Below are 14,856 nucleotides of genomic sequence, written 5' to 3' on the forward strand. Positions count from 1 at the left end.
AAATAATATGATCTTCAATGAAACACGTAATTGAAATGTACGAGTTACATTACTCGGAGTTCAGGAAAGACATTTTTGTTATCTTTTTATTAGTGATAAAATAAATCATGATTTTTTGCTGGATTCAACTTCAATCTTTGTGGAGACGATTGTATCAGGCGTTATTTTTCAAAAACCTTCGAGCATAGTTATATAAAACGATGGGTGACTGTTGTTTTATGCAGAAGTTTGAAAGAGTTTATTTCTATTCTGTCGTTTTGCATCAAATAAATTGTTTTACGCGATGAAATATTACTGAATAGATAAGTTTGATGTATAGAAAGTACTTTGAATTTTATTTAACAGCTAACTACTTCTACGGCAATTTTTTTTATCATTAGCATTCATTAATGTGTGTATTAATCACTGTAAAAGCCATTACTATGACACTCATGTCGTAGCAAAATAAAACTTTTTCGAGCTGTGAAGAAGAACATGTCTTCTTGTTTGATTTTTTCGCTCAGTTTTTAATGAAATAGAATCATCAGCTATATAATCCTCTCTTTTGAATTTCTATTTACCCCTGAGCTATGGTTGCATATAATTAATACGAAACCTTAACATCTTGTTGATTTTTAAGTAAATACAATGCATACAATGTAAAATCTCTTATGGCTTGAGGTCCTTCAATAATTTTTTACCTTCTGTGCACTTAACACCACGTTGAAAACCTCCAATTTTCGCTCGTACTGGCGATATGGGGCTATGCCAATGCCTGGGAAATTTCATATACCTCATTTGATCTATTGTCTTATTTCATTACTGCGCAGTTATTTCTATGCGCACTCGGTATGTTGGCGGTAATGGAAAATTATATCCCTGAAGAACGAGAGTATCCGAAATAACGTCTCCGACGGTTTTGCTGAATTATTGCGACATGCACATGTAAAATTCTCCGTCTTTGGCCCTCTTTTACGAAATATCCTCACGATATTTCAAGTGAGGGTTCAATTTGGTGCTGGGAGCCACCAACATGCGTACGGTCATTTCTTTCTGCTACTTATTGCTGTAAAGTCCATAACTAATACCTCACACCACCCTTGCTCTCACATATTGCCATTATCACCAGGTTAAATTGTAACGTTACCTTTTTGCCTCGAATGGCGTGACCGTGCTTCCCCACTCAATTTTAGAAGTTCCTCTGCCTTTTACGGCTCTATTCTCTGGGAAGGTTGTGCCCGGTATGGGATTTGCGCTAGACCTGTTGAATGAGTCTCGACTGAAATAAGGGTGAGCTTTCGCTTGAGTGAGGGGAGCCTTGGCCAGCTGCCTGCCGTGAAGCGTGAATGAAGTCCCAACAGGGTCCCACTGCGGCGAGAGAAATCTGAATTCCTAGTGTGAAATAAATTAGAAAATCGTGAGGAATTGCTGCACACATTACTACAGTTGTATATAAATTCTCCCAAAAACTTAAAAAGAGTCATATACTCCTTTTTAATTCCTAGAAACCACGGGAGATGCCGCAGCAGTAACTTTTGACGGAGTTACTCTCTAATATGCATTACAATGAAACTATTTCAGAGTGTAAAAGTCATTCGCCTTGACCGGGATTCGAACCCGGATCCCTCATAGTTTTGCCGAGTCCTTAAGTTAATTAAGCTATCGGGGCGTCCTCTTTTTTGGGGATTTTAACAAAGGAACAAGATGATGTGACAAAATATAACCTCGGTAGCTTAACTGGCTAAAGCACTTGGTCGGACATCGAGGTATCCTGGTTCGAATCCCGTTCAAGGCGAATGATTTTTACACTCCGACATTGTTGCATTGTTACTCCTTTGAGTTCTTAATGAAAAAGTAGTATTTAAAATATTGATCCGAGGGTTTCTTCATTTCTTCTCATTTATGGGATTTTGATCGTTTTGTCGGTTGAAAATGTTATGGAATTCCGAACGACCCATAATTAAATCTGAATAATGTAATTAGGATGTGAGGGTACGAGGTAATGTGAGGCAAATGGGAATCACACGTGCAGTTTAAGGGGATATGCGAAGTATGAAGATTTTGCAGGCATTGGCATGGCTAATTCAATTGCCATTGTTGTCTTCTGGTCAATGTATCCCGATTTTATCCAAATGCATTCCTTCCATTTGTAGTAGTAGCTGTGACCGACAGCTACTGTAATTTGCAGAGTTGCGTTCTGGCCATTTTACTATCCATTGAAGCTTCTTTCAAATGAGAGTTAACGTATGAGTCAGATAATTGTGCCATTGACTGAAAATCTCGCATTTAAATATTATTATCATAAAAGATCTTAGAAACACCTGCTGCCACCACGAAACTGGGGCTCAAACCAAAACATTAGAATTAGAAAACATTAGAATTAGAAAACATTAGATGCAGAATTGAGCATTCTAGAAACACAATTATAAATACAGGTATGCACACCCCTGCATGTGAAAAGCCGTGTCTATTACTCCTTGTATTCGACTGATCATGTGTTTTCATCATATTTTTGTACGGCGTTGGAGGCATGGACGCATGTTGAAACAGTATCCAAGAAAATCCAATCGTTCGAGATGTGGTGGACCTCTCGCATAATCTTAAGGATCTCATGGATGAACAGCTTAGTAGTTGAGATCCAGCGACGTTTAAATAACAATGTGGCGTTATTAAAAAAACTAAAAGAAGGAAAGTCAAATATATTGAATGCTCTAGAATTGGTAAATATAAATACGTCCATGTCTTCATCCAAGGTAGAATTGTAGGCAAACATGGCCCAGGACCAAGGAAAATATCATTGCTCAAAAACTTGAAGCATTGGTACAGTGAGCACTCGTGCTGTCCACGGCACCTGCTAATGAAGCAAAGGTATGCTGTTGAATATCATTGTTCATGGAAGGCACGCCATCGTAAGAGGAATATAATTAATTCTCTGCTTGTACGCCTGGGTATGATACAATTTGAGGAAATTTCAAAAGACGCTATTTCAGATAGTCGACATGAAGGATCAGCCCATAGTTAGTTCCGGACGGATTTGAGCAGTGAAAATGTATCATAGCATTCTGCAATTTCCACTGGTCTTGTGCTTCATAAACTCTATCCGAGTCAGTGGCTGAAAAGTAACGAAGGGTGTACACGAGATTTTTGACATTTATTTCCAAAGGCGAATTAGTTTTTCTGCAATTGAATTTCAAAGGGTTGGTAATAGTCATCTCTCAACACAATTTTATTTGCAGCGAGAGAGTGTAAAGTAAATTATTGGGAAACCCTTCCCGATTTCTGCCGAAAGTAAATTGATGCTGCAAATGCAAATTTGGCGAATTCTATTTTACATGCCTACTTAAAATCAACGTATTTTCGTTTATCCGAGTACGTGACACTAAGGCTAGGGGTACTTTTTTTCCATTTTTTTAACTCTTATTGTTAAATCAAGAGAACTTTCAATCTAGAGATATAGAAATAAAAAAGGACTGCTCATCAAAATAATCTGATTTATGGATATTTTTAAAAATTCGTGGAAAATTTGTATTAATATTGCAATCAGTTTTTTCATTTGGCTTCATGAAAGTTTCTACATGCAACGGGCAAAATCGCAATGAACTCATTCAACTCATATAATTGTGCTCGATATTCGCATTATTTAGCATTTTCGCAGTTGTTAATGAAATTACATTCATATTTTTTTAAGTTTAAAAAGTTGAATTTAAGTTATTTGGAAAATCGTATCGATTTCTATCCACATGCTTTTTTGTTGTTGGAAAACTTGATTTTCTACACGACTATATTAGTTACTCTCATAATTTTAACGCTCTCGAAGCAATCCAGGAACGTTCTTTGAAATGTCTTTACAGGTGTGTAAGGATCCGAATTTAAATTGTGACATTTAGCTAGTTCAAAACTAAGTCTTCTGTTCTTCATTAGAGTGACAGGTCAATCATACTTTTAATGTTAATTGTTCTGAATTTTTTTTACGAATGTGGCGCAGCTTATGAGGCAAATTTCACTCTGACACCTCTGACAATTACTTCACCATAAAATATCGTAATTGGCCAGAATAATTTACTTTAAGAAATTTGGTAATTAGTAGCAATCAAGCATCATCTGTTCAGCGTTTCATAAGATATATCAGCGACGCTTCTGAAAGGATAAAAATAAATTTTTTGGCGACTCTGTTGTTGCTTATAAAAAGGTCTGGTATATGTATGTTAAAATGGAAAAAATATTATGATATTGGCATCTATGGTGCAAATTTATTTTACCTTTACAGCTGACTCTACTATCTCCAATTTCTGTATTTTCATATCCTTGTTAATGCATGTTGTTGGGATTGCATAATTACAACAAGTACTTTATATTTCCTTTCGCCAGGCTGGAGACGGTGGAGCTACTGGTAAGGGCGCATCCGGAGCTCCTGAACCCTTTCTCGCGCGGCAATGCCTCCACCGGAGTCTTCCCTCACACACCTCTTCACCTGGCCAGTCGCAATGGACACAGGTAGGTCAATAGATATACCATACATTGTTCCAGTCATGAGCGGATAAGTTTCTAGCTTTTACGCTTACGTTTTATAGAAATTCTAATCGAATTCTTGGATAAAAAGCAGTGGTCGTTATTTCATTATGCTCACTCCTGTCAAGGTTTAACTTGAATAAGTCTTGTCATATTTCAAGAGATGCTCTTTTCTCCGGTGTTTGTTTGTGAGATGCCGAAAAAACTCATTTTTTTCACAACTGATCCCATTTAAGAAGTGGCATGCAAATCGGATCAATAGTCGAAGCACGAACTCAGTAATATTTTCTTTATCACTTGGATAATTCATTACGGAATGTGTTGCAGGCATTTTTTATCTTCATACCATCAATAAATTGACTAAATCCTTGTCATAATGAAATTCGAGAACCAAGTTTAGCACGAAGACAGCCACCCCAGCGCAGATAAATTAAGCGTTCACAGCTTGGTGCTCAAGGACAGCAGACTACGATACTACTTGGAGAAGGTGAAGTACGTGATACAGGAACCCAGATGTAACGCAAAGGTAGTGGAGGAAAATAGAGCAGGAGAAAAGTTCACCGCAGACATCATCATAAAAATAGAAGGAATAAATGAGATTAGAATTGAAGTACGATGGAAGGAAATGAAAAACATAATAATAATCTAAGTAAGGCGACGCGAGTATCTCATAAAGCGGTGGAATCTAAGCGGCCAGAGATAGATAGATAACAGTGCAGATAGAAAAACTCATAAAGCCAAAAAGAAAATAAACGAATCCAAGATATGAAACTGAGTATACCCCTTATGCATGTAAAACGTTGGGGAACCAAGTCATACGAGACTGCAAAAAGACCAAGGTAGAGTGGATTGAAAACTGCTGCGTGGTTAATGGCAACATAAAGACGGGAAACAGTGAGACTACTTATAATATGCTGAAGAGACAATTCCGGGAAAGAAAATTGAAGTCCCACAACTTCCGATTTGCTGATGCTAGTAGAAGATGAAGGCATTGAGAAGAGATGGAAGGAATACATTGAAGTACTCTACCAAGGGCCCAAACTATTTGAAGGTGATTTAGTTAAAGAAGAAACTTAATGGAAAAAGAAGTGCGACGTCTTGAAATACTGTTGAGTGAATACGACTGTGCCGTAAAATATAGAAAGAACAGCAAGATACCATGAGTTTACCCACAAAGAAACGGAGAAATAGTCATGGAACTTGGGGTCCAATAATCAAAGATAATTACGACATTGAAAAACTATCTGAGAACTCCAATAATAGCGTGATGATTGCAATATCGGAGAAACCAAGATCAGGTATAAATGAAAAACGCAAAATACTAAACTTACATGTATGCTTCTCGCATCGAAAATACTTAAGCGGAGCCAGAGAGGCACCACTCAGCTTAAGACCTCTGACCATAAAAATATCCACATGACCAAGCCATTATATGTGGCATTCGTCGACTTGAAGAAGCCCTTCGACAACGTCGAATAGAGAATGATGTTCAAGATATGAGAAGCGCTTGAATGGGTTACAACTGCAGAAGGAAACTCCATCACTTATACAAGAATGAGGGAACAAGAATTCAAATGAAAATCGTAAGGAAAATAGCAGCCAAAGTAAACGGAGTTCAAAAAGGGTGTAAACTATCGCCAACACTATTCAACGTGTATCTGGAAGAAGAGAAAATCAAGGAAGTACAATAATTGGGCATCACAGGAGTCAATGTGAATGCGAATAAATTGACATGCTCCGGTTGACAGAACACGTCGCAGTAGTTGCAGAAGTGTGGAAGGTCCTACAAGCAACTTTTAATGCCATTAGCCAACATAGAATCAACACATAGAATAACAACGTGGAATATAATATGTAAATCAACGGGAAGAAAACCAAAATCCACTTGTGTGAAAGAGAGAATCTGAAGGCAGATAACAATTCGAGGAGAGAAATTTCAACAAGTGAAATACTTTATCTTCTTGGGCAGCAGTATAAATTGGGAAGTTAGGCCGACATCAAGCGAAGAATAGCTCACGTTGGCGATGCGTTCGTAAAGGAGAGCCACCGACTCTGTTCAAAGAACCTGAGGTTGCAACAAGGAAGCAGTTCGCCAAAACGTTCGTATGGAGCATGCTACTCTACGGATCAGAGGTATCGAAAATTGGAAAAGTGGACCAGCGAAGAATAAGAGCCTTCGTGAATGGTGCTGGAGAATGCTGAAGATTAAGTGGACAGATATAGTAAGGAACGAGGAATGATAGAAGAGCAGAATAGGAAAATACCATGGGTAGAACTGTGCAGCAAAGAAGAACTACATGGATTGGACATATCAGGAGGCACAATTAGTTTGCTAGAAGCGTAATGGAAAGGAAGATTCAACAAGGAAGACCAAGAGATAAGTACATAGAACAAATTGAAAAGGACGTAAAATGGGAAAGCTATAAAGGGGGTGAGGGAGTCAGCATTGATTAGAGAAAACTGGAGGACTTCATTGAGCCAGTCTTAGAATTGAAATAATGGAGATAATGACACGCCAACAATACATGTACGTAAGGAGCAGCTCACGCCGTGTGATGCGGAGACGTAAATTTGAAATCAGCATAAGAAATGCACTGCTTTCCCTCTGGTAATGCATTTACATGACTCAGGAAGAAGACGCATTTAAAAAGTACAATTGTTACTTAATCTCTCTGCTTCAGGAGGAGTTTCGCCTTGAACATATAGGTTGGAGAACTAACGTGAGTATGCAGTCACGGTTATACGTGCACGGAACTGTTCGGCGAACGTGTGAGATAATGGGGATTTGCCGACTTTGAGGAAAATCCTGTCTAGTTCGGAAGGTCGGTTTTTATTTTTCCGGAGGCGGGATGTCGGTGGGCGGGGTCCCAGCGTTGGTACCCGAGTGACTGCGATGCCTGCGTGATTATTTTTCTCGTTCGGACCAGTGGCCCGAGAGGAAAGAATTTATCATCGCTATACGGGCGTATTTTTCGCGTTTTCCCTCTTACTTTCCGTGCCCACTATCCTCCTCTCGTTGCTTTTTCCATTATCCTCTCATTTCAACCTTTTCTTTATTCAGTCCTTCATGGTTATTTATAAAAGACGCGTAATCCACTTCTCGACAGATGTGGAAGCCTTTTATTTTAATCTTGAATAGTATAAATCCTTTTTTCATTATTTTTGAATATTTTGCTTTCGTGTTGTATATGTATTAAATACGTTATGCTTTTACCTTGATGTTATATTTTCATTATTTTTGGAAACGTGGGAAGGATTTTATTTGTGCAGATGTGGATATCAGACGTTTGTACTTTATGGGCGGGAAGATTCCAAGGTTAAATCTATTTCTGTTAGAGATTCACTGTAGTCATTCTTACCATTATTTCATATTTTCCATTGATTTGTGCTCTTATTGGATGAAAGTAGATTTTTATCCGAAACATTATAGTCGGCAAGCCTAATATATTATTCGTTAAGTGGTGGAGTATCAGTAATATGTTATTCTTATCATATTGCTGGCATGTTTTTGTTCTTTTCACAATTTTTATTTTAAAGTTCAAATTTTTTGAGTCGCGGCATATAATTGGATAGCCGTCAGTGAGAATTGAATATTTGAGATATTGATGGGTGTGCCATTTGTGTGTTTCATGTGTTGATTTATTCGTGGCGCATTTTGTTAATCAAAAGAAATGTTCAAAGTTTTTATTTATGCTTGGTGAAACGAAAAATTAGTTTTTTATTCTAATCGTCATAGTTTATTTCTCTTTTTTATTCCATTATCATTAACACTTGCTTAATTGTTCCATCCATGAGTTAAATCTTGGCCATTACAGTTTATATCTACTTAATTCTCAGATTCCAAACTAGATTAGGTATTTTATTCCTTGGTTATTTTGTTCCGCTAATCCAACACTTCTGAAATATTATTCAATAAATGCAAGTGATCTAAAGTGGCTATATTTTTATACATCGCTTTTACGATGTTGATATTCCCTACAGAGCTGCTTATGGTTATGTGCATATTGGCTCTATTCGCAGTCATCATGCTAAATTTGCTGTGTTCAGTTTCAGTGGCGATTGGATATGCAGGTGAGAAAAAGTTAAATATAAAAAAAAACACAGTAACAAACCCGAAGGTCAATTTGGTAGGCGATGGCAGAGTTCATCCAGTACTAAGCCCTATGCGACGCGTAAAATTCACCCATCAGGGTAGGGAGGCCAGTTTCTCTCCCTGTACCGGTTATGGTTTCCCAGGAAGATCTGGTACCTGAAAAATCACACGGCTTGGGTGGAGCTGAGGATGCCCTGAGAGGTTTGCGCGGGAATTGAGCCCGGACCCTCCCGTCAGTAGTCCAACCTTCTACTCCTGGACTACCGCGACCTACAAGTTAAATATATTATCTGCATTTCGTGTGAAGAAAATTACTACATTACAGTTCCTCATTTCCTGATGCTCGTGTATTCTTTGGTAAACTAAAATATTTAAAAAATCTAATCCAGTATTAATTCACATTTCGACATAGACTTCGACTGCGACTGGAATAACTCGATTGAACGAGGATATGAAAGACGAGGAAAAGGCTAGTTCCGATAAATTCTTTCTATTCGATAATCTTTCTTAAAATTTATGACCGTGGACGTGAAAGTGTGTTTCAGTTTCTTTTTCAGTTTCTGTACGAGTCCATGTATTGCACCCAATACCAGTTTTAGAGACGTTTCGTTTCAATGTTTTCAAAATCCAATTTTTTTGAAACTTTTGCATTGAGGAGAAATCAAATATTCGAGTGAAACGAGGAAACTCTCAAAAATTTCATTTACTAGATCGTAAATTCAGTTTGAATCCATATGATAGACGATTCTGATATTCGAATGGGTGGCTTAATCATAAGCGTTATCTGAAATCGACCGAACTCTTCTTTCTGAGAAACAGGCGTGCGTATTAACAGCAGCAGCTTTGTCGGCCGCGGCATCATTTTCGCGACCCGTGGATGTGGCCGTCGAGGTGAGTGGTTAACGTATTAAAAGCATAATACGGAAGTCGCTTTTCCGCAGGAGATATCCTCAGAAGGCTCATGCTATGTCATAGGGGGAGGGAAATAAGCCAAGGTTTTGGCAGCGCACCCGCTCTTTCTCTTCCCACCTCCGCCTCTCGTACGTGAGGGAGGATTCGTTTTGCATGTGTGTGTGTGTGTGTTGAGGTTATGTGGGCCGCGGGTGGTCCATCACGAAGGCAGAAGTTTTCACACTTGACTGGAAAAATCCATCTTTTTCCTCCCATCCCTACCCCCTCTCTTCTGATGCCACCACTCCCCTTCATCACCCTCTCCCAACTCCCCCTCTCCCTCGCCTCCGCCACTCTCCGGTCCCCACCAACCCCCTCCCGTATCTGCCGTTTCGCCTCCTGTTCCTTCAGTCGGAAAAAAGATCGAATTAGATTTTGATCATTCCATTTCGGCGCTGAAAAAAATGCCTCCTCCACCTTCCCTGCTTCTCCCTCCCTCTTTCACCGATATCGTAAGCCCTTATGGAATTCTCTCTCGTCGGGGAGGGTGGAGGTTTTTTAAGCCTCCCGGGCCCGCCCAATCATGTCCGATTCAGTTTTTCTCCTCCAACCCCCTGCCTCACTCTCATTTTTCCCATCCCAATCCGCTCCTTCCCGTTAAAGTGCTTTGGTGTGTGGTACATAGGTACACACACACACACACACATATATATATATATATATATATATATATATATATGTATATGTATATATATATACGTATATATATATATATATATATATATATATGTATATATATACGTATATATATATATATATATATATATATATATATATACGTATATATATATATATATATATATATATATATATATATAATAATGGGCTGACACAATATAACACAAATAGAATAGAATAGCAACATTTAAAAGGACACTCACACGGATAATTGTTCGAGCTTTCGGCTCTCTCAGAGGCCTTCTTCAAGAGAGACTCTATATATATATATGTTGCGGGGGAATAAAAGGTGGAGAGCTTCAGCACAGAACGTTATTTTTAATTTGTTTCGTAAAATTTGTGTATTCGTGGGAAATGTTAAAATTGGGAGAGCACTATAAAGGACAGTCAAGACGACTGGTTATCGTATAGTGCGTTTCGGGTGTCATTTTGTCTGCGGCAGTCGCAGAGAAGTGAGGTCTACGACTAGTCGTATGACCACCGAAACGTATGTACGAGTATGTCTCGTATATTGTAATGACTTACGTGGTTGCTGAGACGTAGCATTTATGCAAGTGTCTTTTTTCGTGCGTTCTCTACGTTGAAACAATTTAGTTTTGTGTTATATTACTGCGCACATGCACACACGCATGTGTGAATAGTGTGTGTACGTATGCATGAACGTGTATGTAAAATTGTTTTCCGTGGCGACCACTCCGGAGTCGGGCTATTTCTTTCCCCTTTTTTTTCCCTCTCTCACGTCCCCTCCCCCCTTCGCCTCCCTCCCACCTCTGGTCTCGTCCCCGCCACCCCATGTGCCACCACGCCCCGCTGCTCTTCCCGTCGGATCGGATTTATCGTTTCATTTTGGCCGCCTGTGGACTCCCGTGCTTCAACCGAGCGTGCTTAAAAAAGGGTATCGCCACGGGAACATCCCTCCTGTCCGAGGTGCCCTCCCCCGTCGTACCCCCACTACGGCACCCCCTCTCCTTTAATCCCCGCCCCTTCCATGACTCCATACCTTTTCTTCCTCTCCACTTTTGCGAACGGTGGAATGTTTGCTCTCTTGCCATGCGCACGGGGTGGCCCAATCGCAGTTGGGTACACAAACACTCACTCGCCTTCAATTATAAATTTTGAAATGCACGCAAGAAAGAGGATTCGTCCAATAACAGGGGTCATATGGTAACGCTTCCGAGGCTCTTATCAATGATTTAACATGTAGCGATGGGTCTAGGCATTATGGAATTAAGATTGCAGACTCGTGACACACGGGTTGAATCAGCTGGATGTGGTAGCCGACGCCAGGTCTTATAATTAATTACCTGCATTTCAAATTAAACAGGCAGTTTCTTATCCTGGAATCCTCTGTATTTCTTATGTCTTCCGATGGGCCGTGAATGTTTGAAGTGCTGGCGAGTTGCATGATCCTCTAGTTAGTTATACACGTTTCTATGTGTAAGATTTGGCAGTTGACACCCTGACCCGGTGGAAAATCCGCGAAGACCTCACGGCATGATTCTATGATCAATCTATTGTTGTACTCTATAGAAATCAACTCAACTGACAATCATACCTCGTCAATCCGGCACGTAACCTCAGAGGCGTAGGTTTCCGATCTGATCAGTGACCTAGTCCGTATTGATGACGGATCTTGCCTCTTACCCAAGTGTTTGAAGCCACCACGTGCCGTAGAAAAATGCCACTAACCCGCGAGTAGACGCCTAGCCTTTCATTAAATGGCTATGAACTTTTTTATTTAATGCCTCCTGATTGGTAAAATGATCGATTTGATTGAAAGAGACACTCCAGTTCAGGGGAAATGAACTATTGATAAAAAAAATTATAGCAAAAACCTCCACGTACGTGACAGGATTCGGATTCAGGTCAGCGTGCAATCGCTCGACCCATTTTACGGACCACGTCTATTCAATTGGTCCGGCAGCACTATTTCCCACGATAGGTGAGCTATGTAAGGTATGGGTTGAAAAATTGTGATTGGGCATAGAATTTCATGTCTTGTTCTTAATGTAATGGGGGTCACTTATTCCCTATACTTACATACTAGAGCTTTTTGTTTGAACAGGAATTCGAAGTAATGCAAAGGATTGGAAACAACGGTCCGGAGAGAAAGATGAAGGAATAGCGTTAGCATATCATCGTAGTGCGATAAACCTTGTTTATAAATATGCGATAAAAATTGTTATATGGCATTAACATTTGTACATTTTTTCAACTTGTGTGGTGTGTTAACGCTTTCAGTTTGTGAGAAAAGTTATCTTTGTTTTGTAACATTTCGAAGGGAAATTGGAATTGATGAGATCAAAATCAGGTCCTAGATAAGAAGAACAGATTAAGAGAAACAAGTTGGTTGGATCTGAAAAGAAAATACTTTGTTCTTCCTCATGTATTTTATTATGGACGATGTAGGTTTCGACTTACAAAGTCATCTTTAGGCCATCAAGTTAGTTGTATATGTGAAGCTGAGGTTGGGAAGTAGAGAAGTTGGTATTTGAAAGGGGAGATTGGTAGATTGAAATTATGAGCGACGGATAGTGAATTTTATCTGATAAGGTGGCCAGTTTTTCAAAGGTCCTATTTCTCGTAAGATGTGCGCAATCCTGGTTCCGTAATAGTTTCAGCCGAGCGTGAGAACATGCATTTCCGGCGAGTTCATACTGGTGTGTTTTCATCCCATCCATTCAAAATACGCACTATACGCAACCATACGGCATTCTCGGGGCCTATACCGGTTTTCCCTGATTTTTTCTTTCTAATTTTCGGAATGAATTCGTCATCACTATTTTAGCTTAAATACCAGACCTATTGCCTTAGGGTTAGGCTCTATGCTCAATCGCCCTCTTCCAATATCCGTCATGTGTTCTACGAGGCCTTGCCCTACGGGGATGGGGAGTTGTCTAGGTCTCCTTCTCTCTCTCTTCGAGTAGTAGTAGTGGTATTTAGGGGAGGCGATGGACAGCTGAGGTCATTTGCGCCATTAGGGATGGACAAGAAAGGATGAAGGGTGGAGAGAAACCCGGCGTCGGCATTAGCCTAATCACAACGATAGGTGCCCAGGGGTCCGCCGTACGTCCCATCCGACGGACGGCGTACTCACTCAAAGTGCCCTCCACAAACACCTCAAGTAGGGATCAAGATACCTCTGAAAAATATTCAACCCCGCCGGGATTTGAACCCGGGCCCTCAGGGTGGGAAGCCAGTACGATAGCCACCGCAACATCTCGATCCCGTCCCTTTTCGAATTGTGTCCAAAGGGTCCCTTACTTGTAACGGTTTCCGTGGAGTAGAGAACCAATGTCTCTTTATTTGTTCATATTTAAAGATATTAAAATTTTGAAATCTCATTATGCTCAATCAAATGCTTTGTTCTAATTGATCTGGGAAATTATGATTATTAAGCAATACTTTTCCATTATATCCTATTTAAAAGGGAGGCATAAAGATTATAAACAATTGTTCAAAACCATATCTCATGTTCATAAATGAAGCATAAAATGTGCATATGTAAGCTTTACGATTCAGCAATATGACATACTAGAACTGTAACTTGTAGTGGTATTCAAGAATTCCGTTACTTTTATTTTTGCTGCACAAAAAGTATTGTATGGATTTAATGCACAGTTTCAATTTCCCATTGCCAGTATATTCAATGGGCAGCGAACTGTTTTTCATCAATTTGTTCTCTGGGCCAGATGTAGTAATTCTCCTTTATTTGTATAATTCATCCTTTCAATTTCCTATAGGTAAAGCGAAGTCCGCTATGACCTGTCTCCTAGCCGTGTTTTAATCGTAACTTATTCGCATGGAATATGGAGCACATGTCCCCTAGCCCCTTCATCCTACCTCCCTCTCTTTTTCATCCCTTTGAAAACCACATCTCCTGTGCGCATGCACCCTTCCCTTCCGCTCCACACAATCTCTCCTCCAGCCCCGCTTCCTCTACCGCCGTCACCGCCGCCGAAATTCCAAAAGATAGCCCGCTGGCGATACGGAGAGAATCGCCCCGCGTGTTGCCGCGTGTGTGTGTGTGTGTGCGTGTGTGCATGCGCGCGTGCAGGTTGTCCTTTTTTTCAGACGTTAATTTCCTGTGCGGTGACGCGCTCTCAGTCGAGAACATCTCCCTCTCTATCCAGCGACGTGCGAAACGCATCCAACCCCCCCTTTCTCCTCTTCCCCCTCCCGTCTCAATTCCCCACACCCCTTCTCCCCCGCGATCCCGAGCAACCCTTCCTCTCCGCCTCTCCCTCCACACCATCCTCTCTTCCTCCGGACCCGACAATCCACTTCCCCAAAACCTCGCACTCTCCTCCCGGGGAATCCCCCGTGGCGCCTCTCGTCCCCCCTCCCCTCTCTCCTTCCCTCCTCCCTCGCGTCTATCAGGGTCCCCTCGATGGTATATGCACCGCTGGAGAGACACACACACTCGCACACATATCCATCTCCGTTTTTCCCCGTTTTTTTCTGTATTTCGTCGTTTTGTTTATTCCTCACGCCTCTTCAAGTCGAGTCGCGGGCTTCGCGAGGGGTGGGGTTTGGTTCGGTATTACAATCCCAAACCCCCCCCCCCCCCCTCCGTCCCCCCGGCTCCTCTATTTCGGAGGGTGGGAGAAGGGAAGAGAATTTTCAATGATTCCCCCGTGCAAATT

The 14,856-nt window shown here is 40.6% G+C and overlaps 1 protein-coding gene across 1 annotated transcript in view; it reads left to right on the forward strand.

Annotated features, from left to right (window-relative positions):
- The window catches only part of LOC139697963 (ankyrin repeat and SAM domain-containing protein 1A-like), a 249,524-nt gene that overhangs the window by 120,483 nt on the left and 114,185 nt on the right, over positions 1-14,856 (forward strand). Inside the window, exon 5 of the mRNA XM_071596819.1 lies at positions 4,348-4,473. Within this exon, the coding sequence (XP_071452920.1) occupies positions 4,348-4,473 (126 nt within the window). The remainder of the gene's footprint in view (positions 1-4,347; positions 4,474-14,856) is intronic.

The sequence above is a fragment of the Hetaerina americana genome, unplaced genomic scaffold, assembly GCF_022747635.1.
Source record: "Hetaerina americana unplaced genomic scaffold, ioHetAmer1.1.p SCAF_8, whole genome shotgun sequence".
Classification (NCBI taxonomy): domain Eukaryota; kingdom Metazoa; phylum Arthropoda; class Insecta; order Odonata; family Calopterygidae; genus Hetaerina; species Hetaerina americana.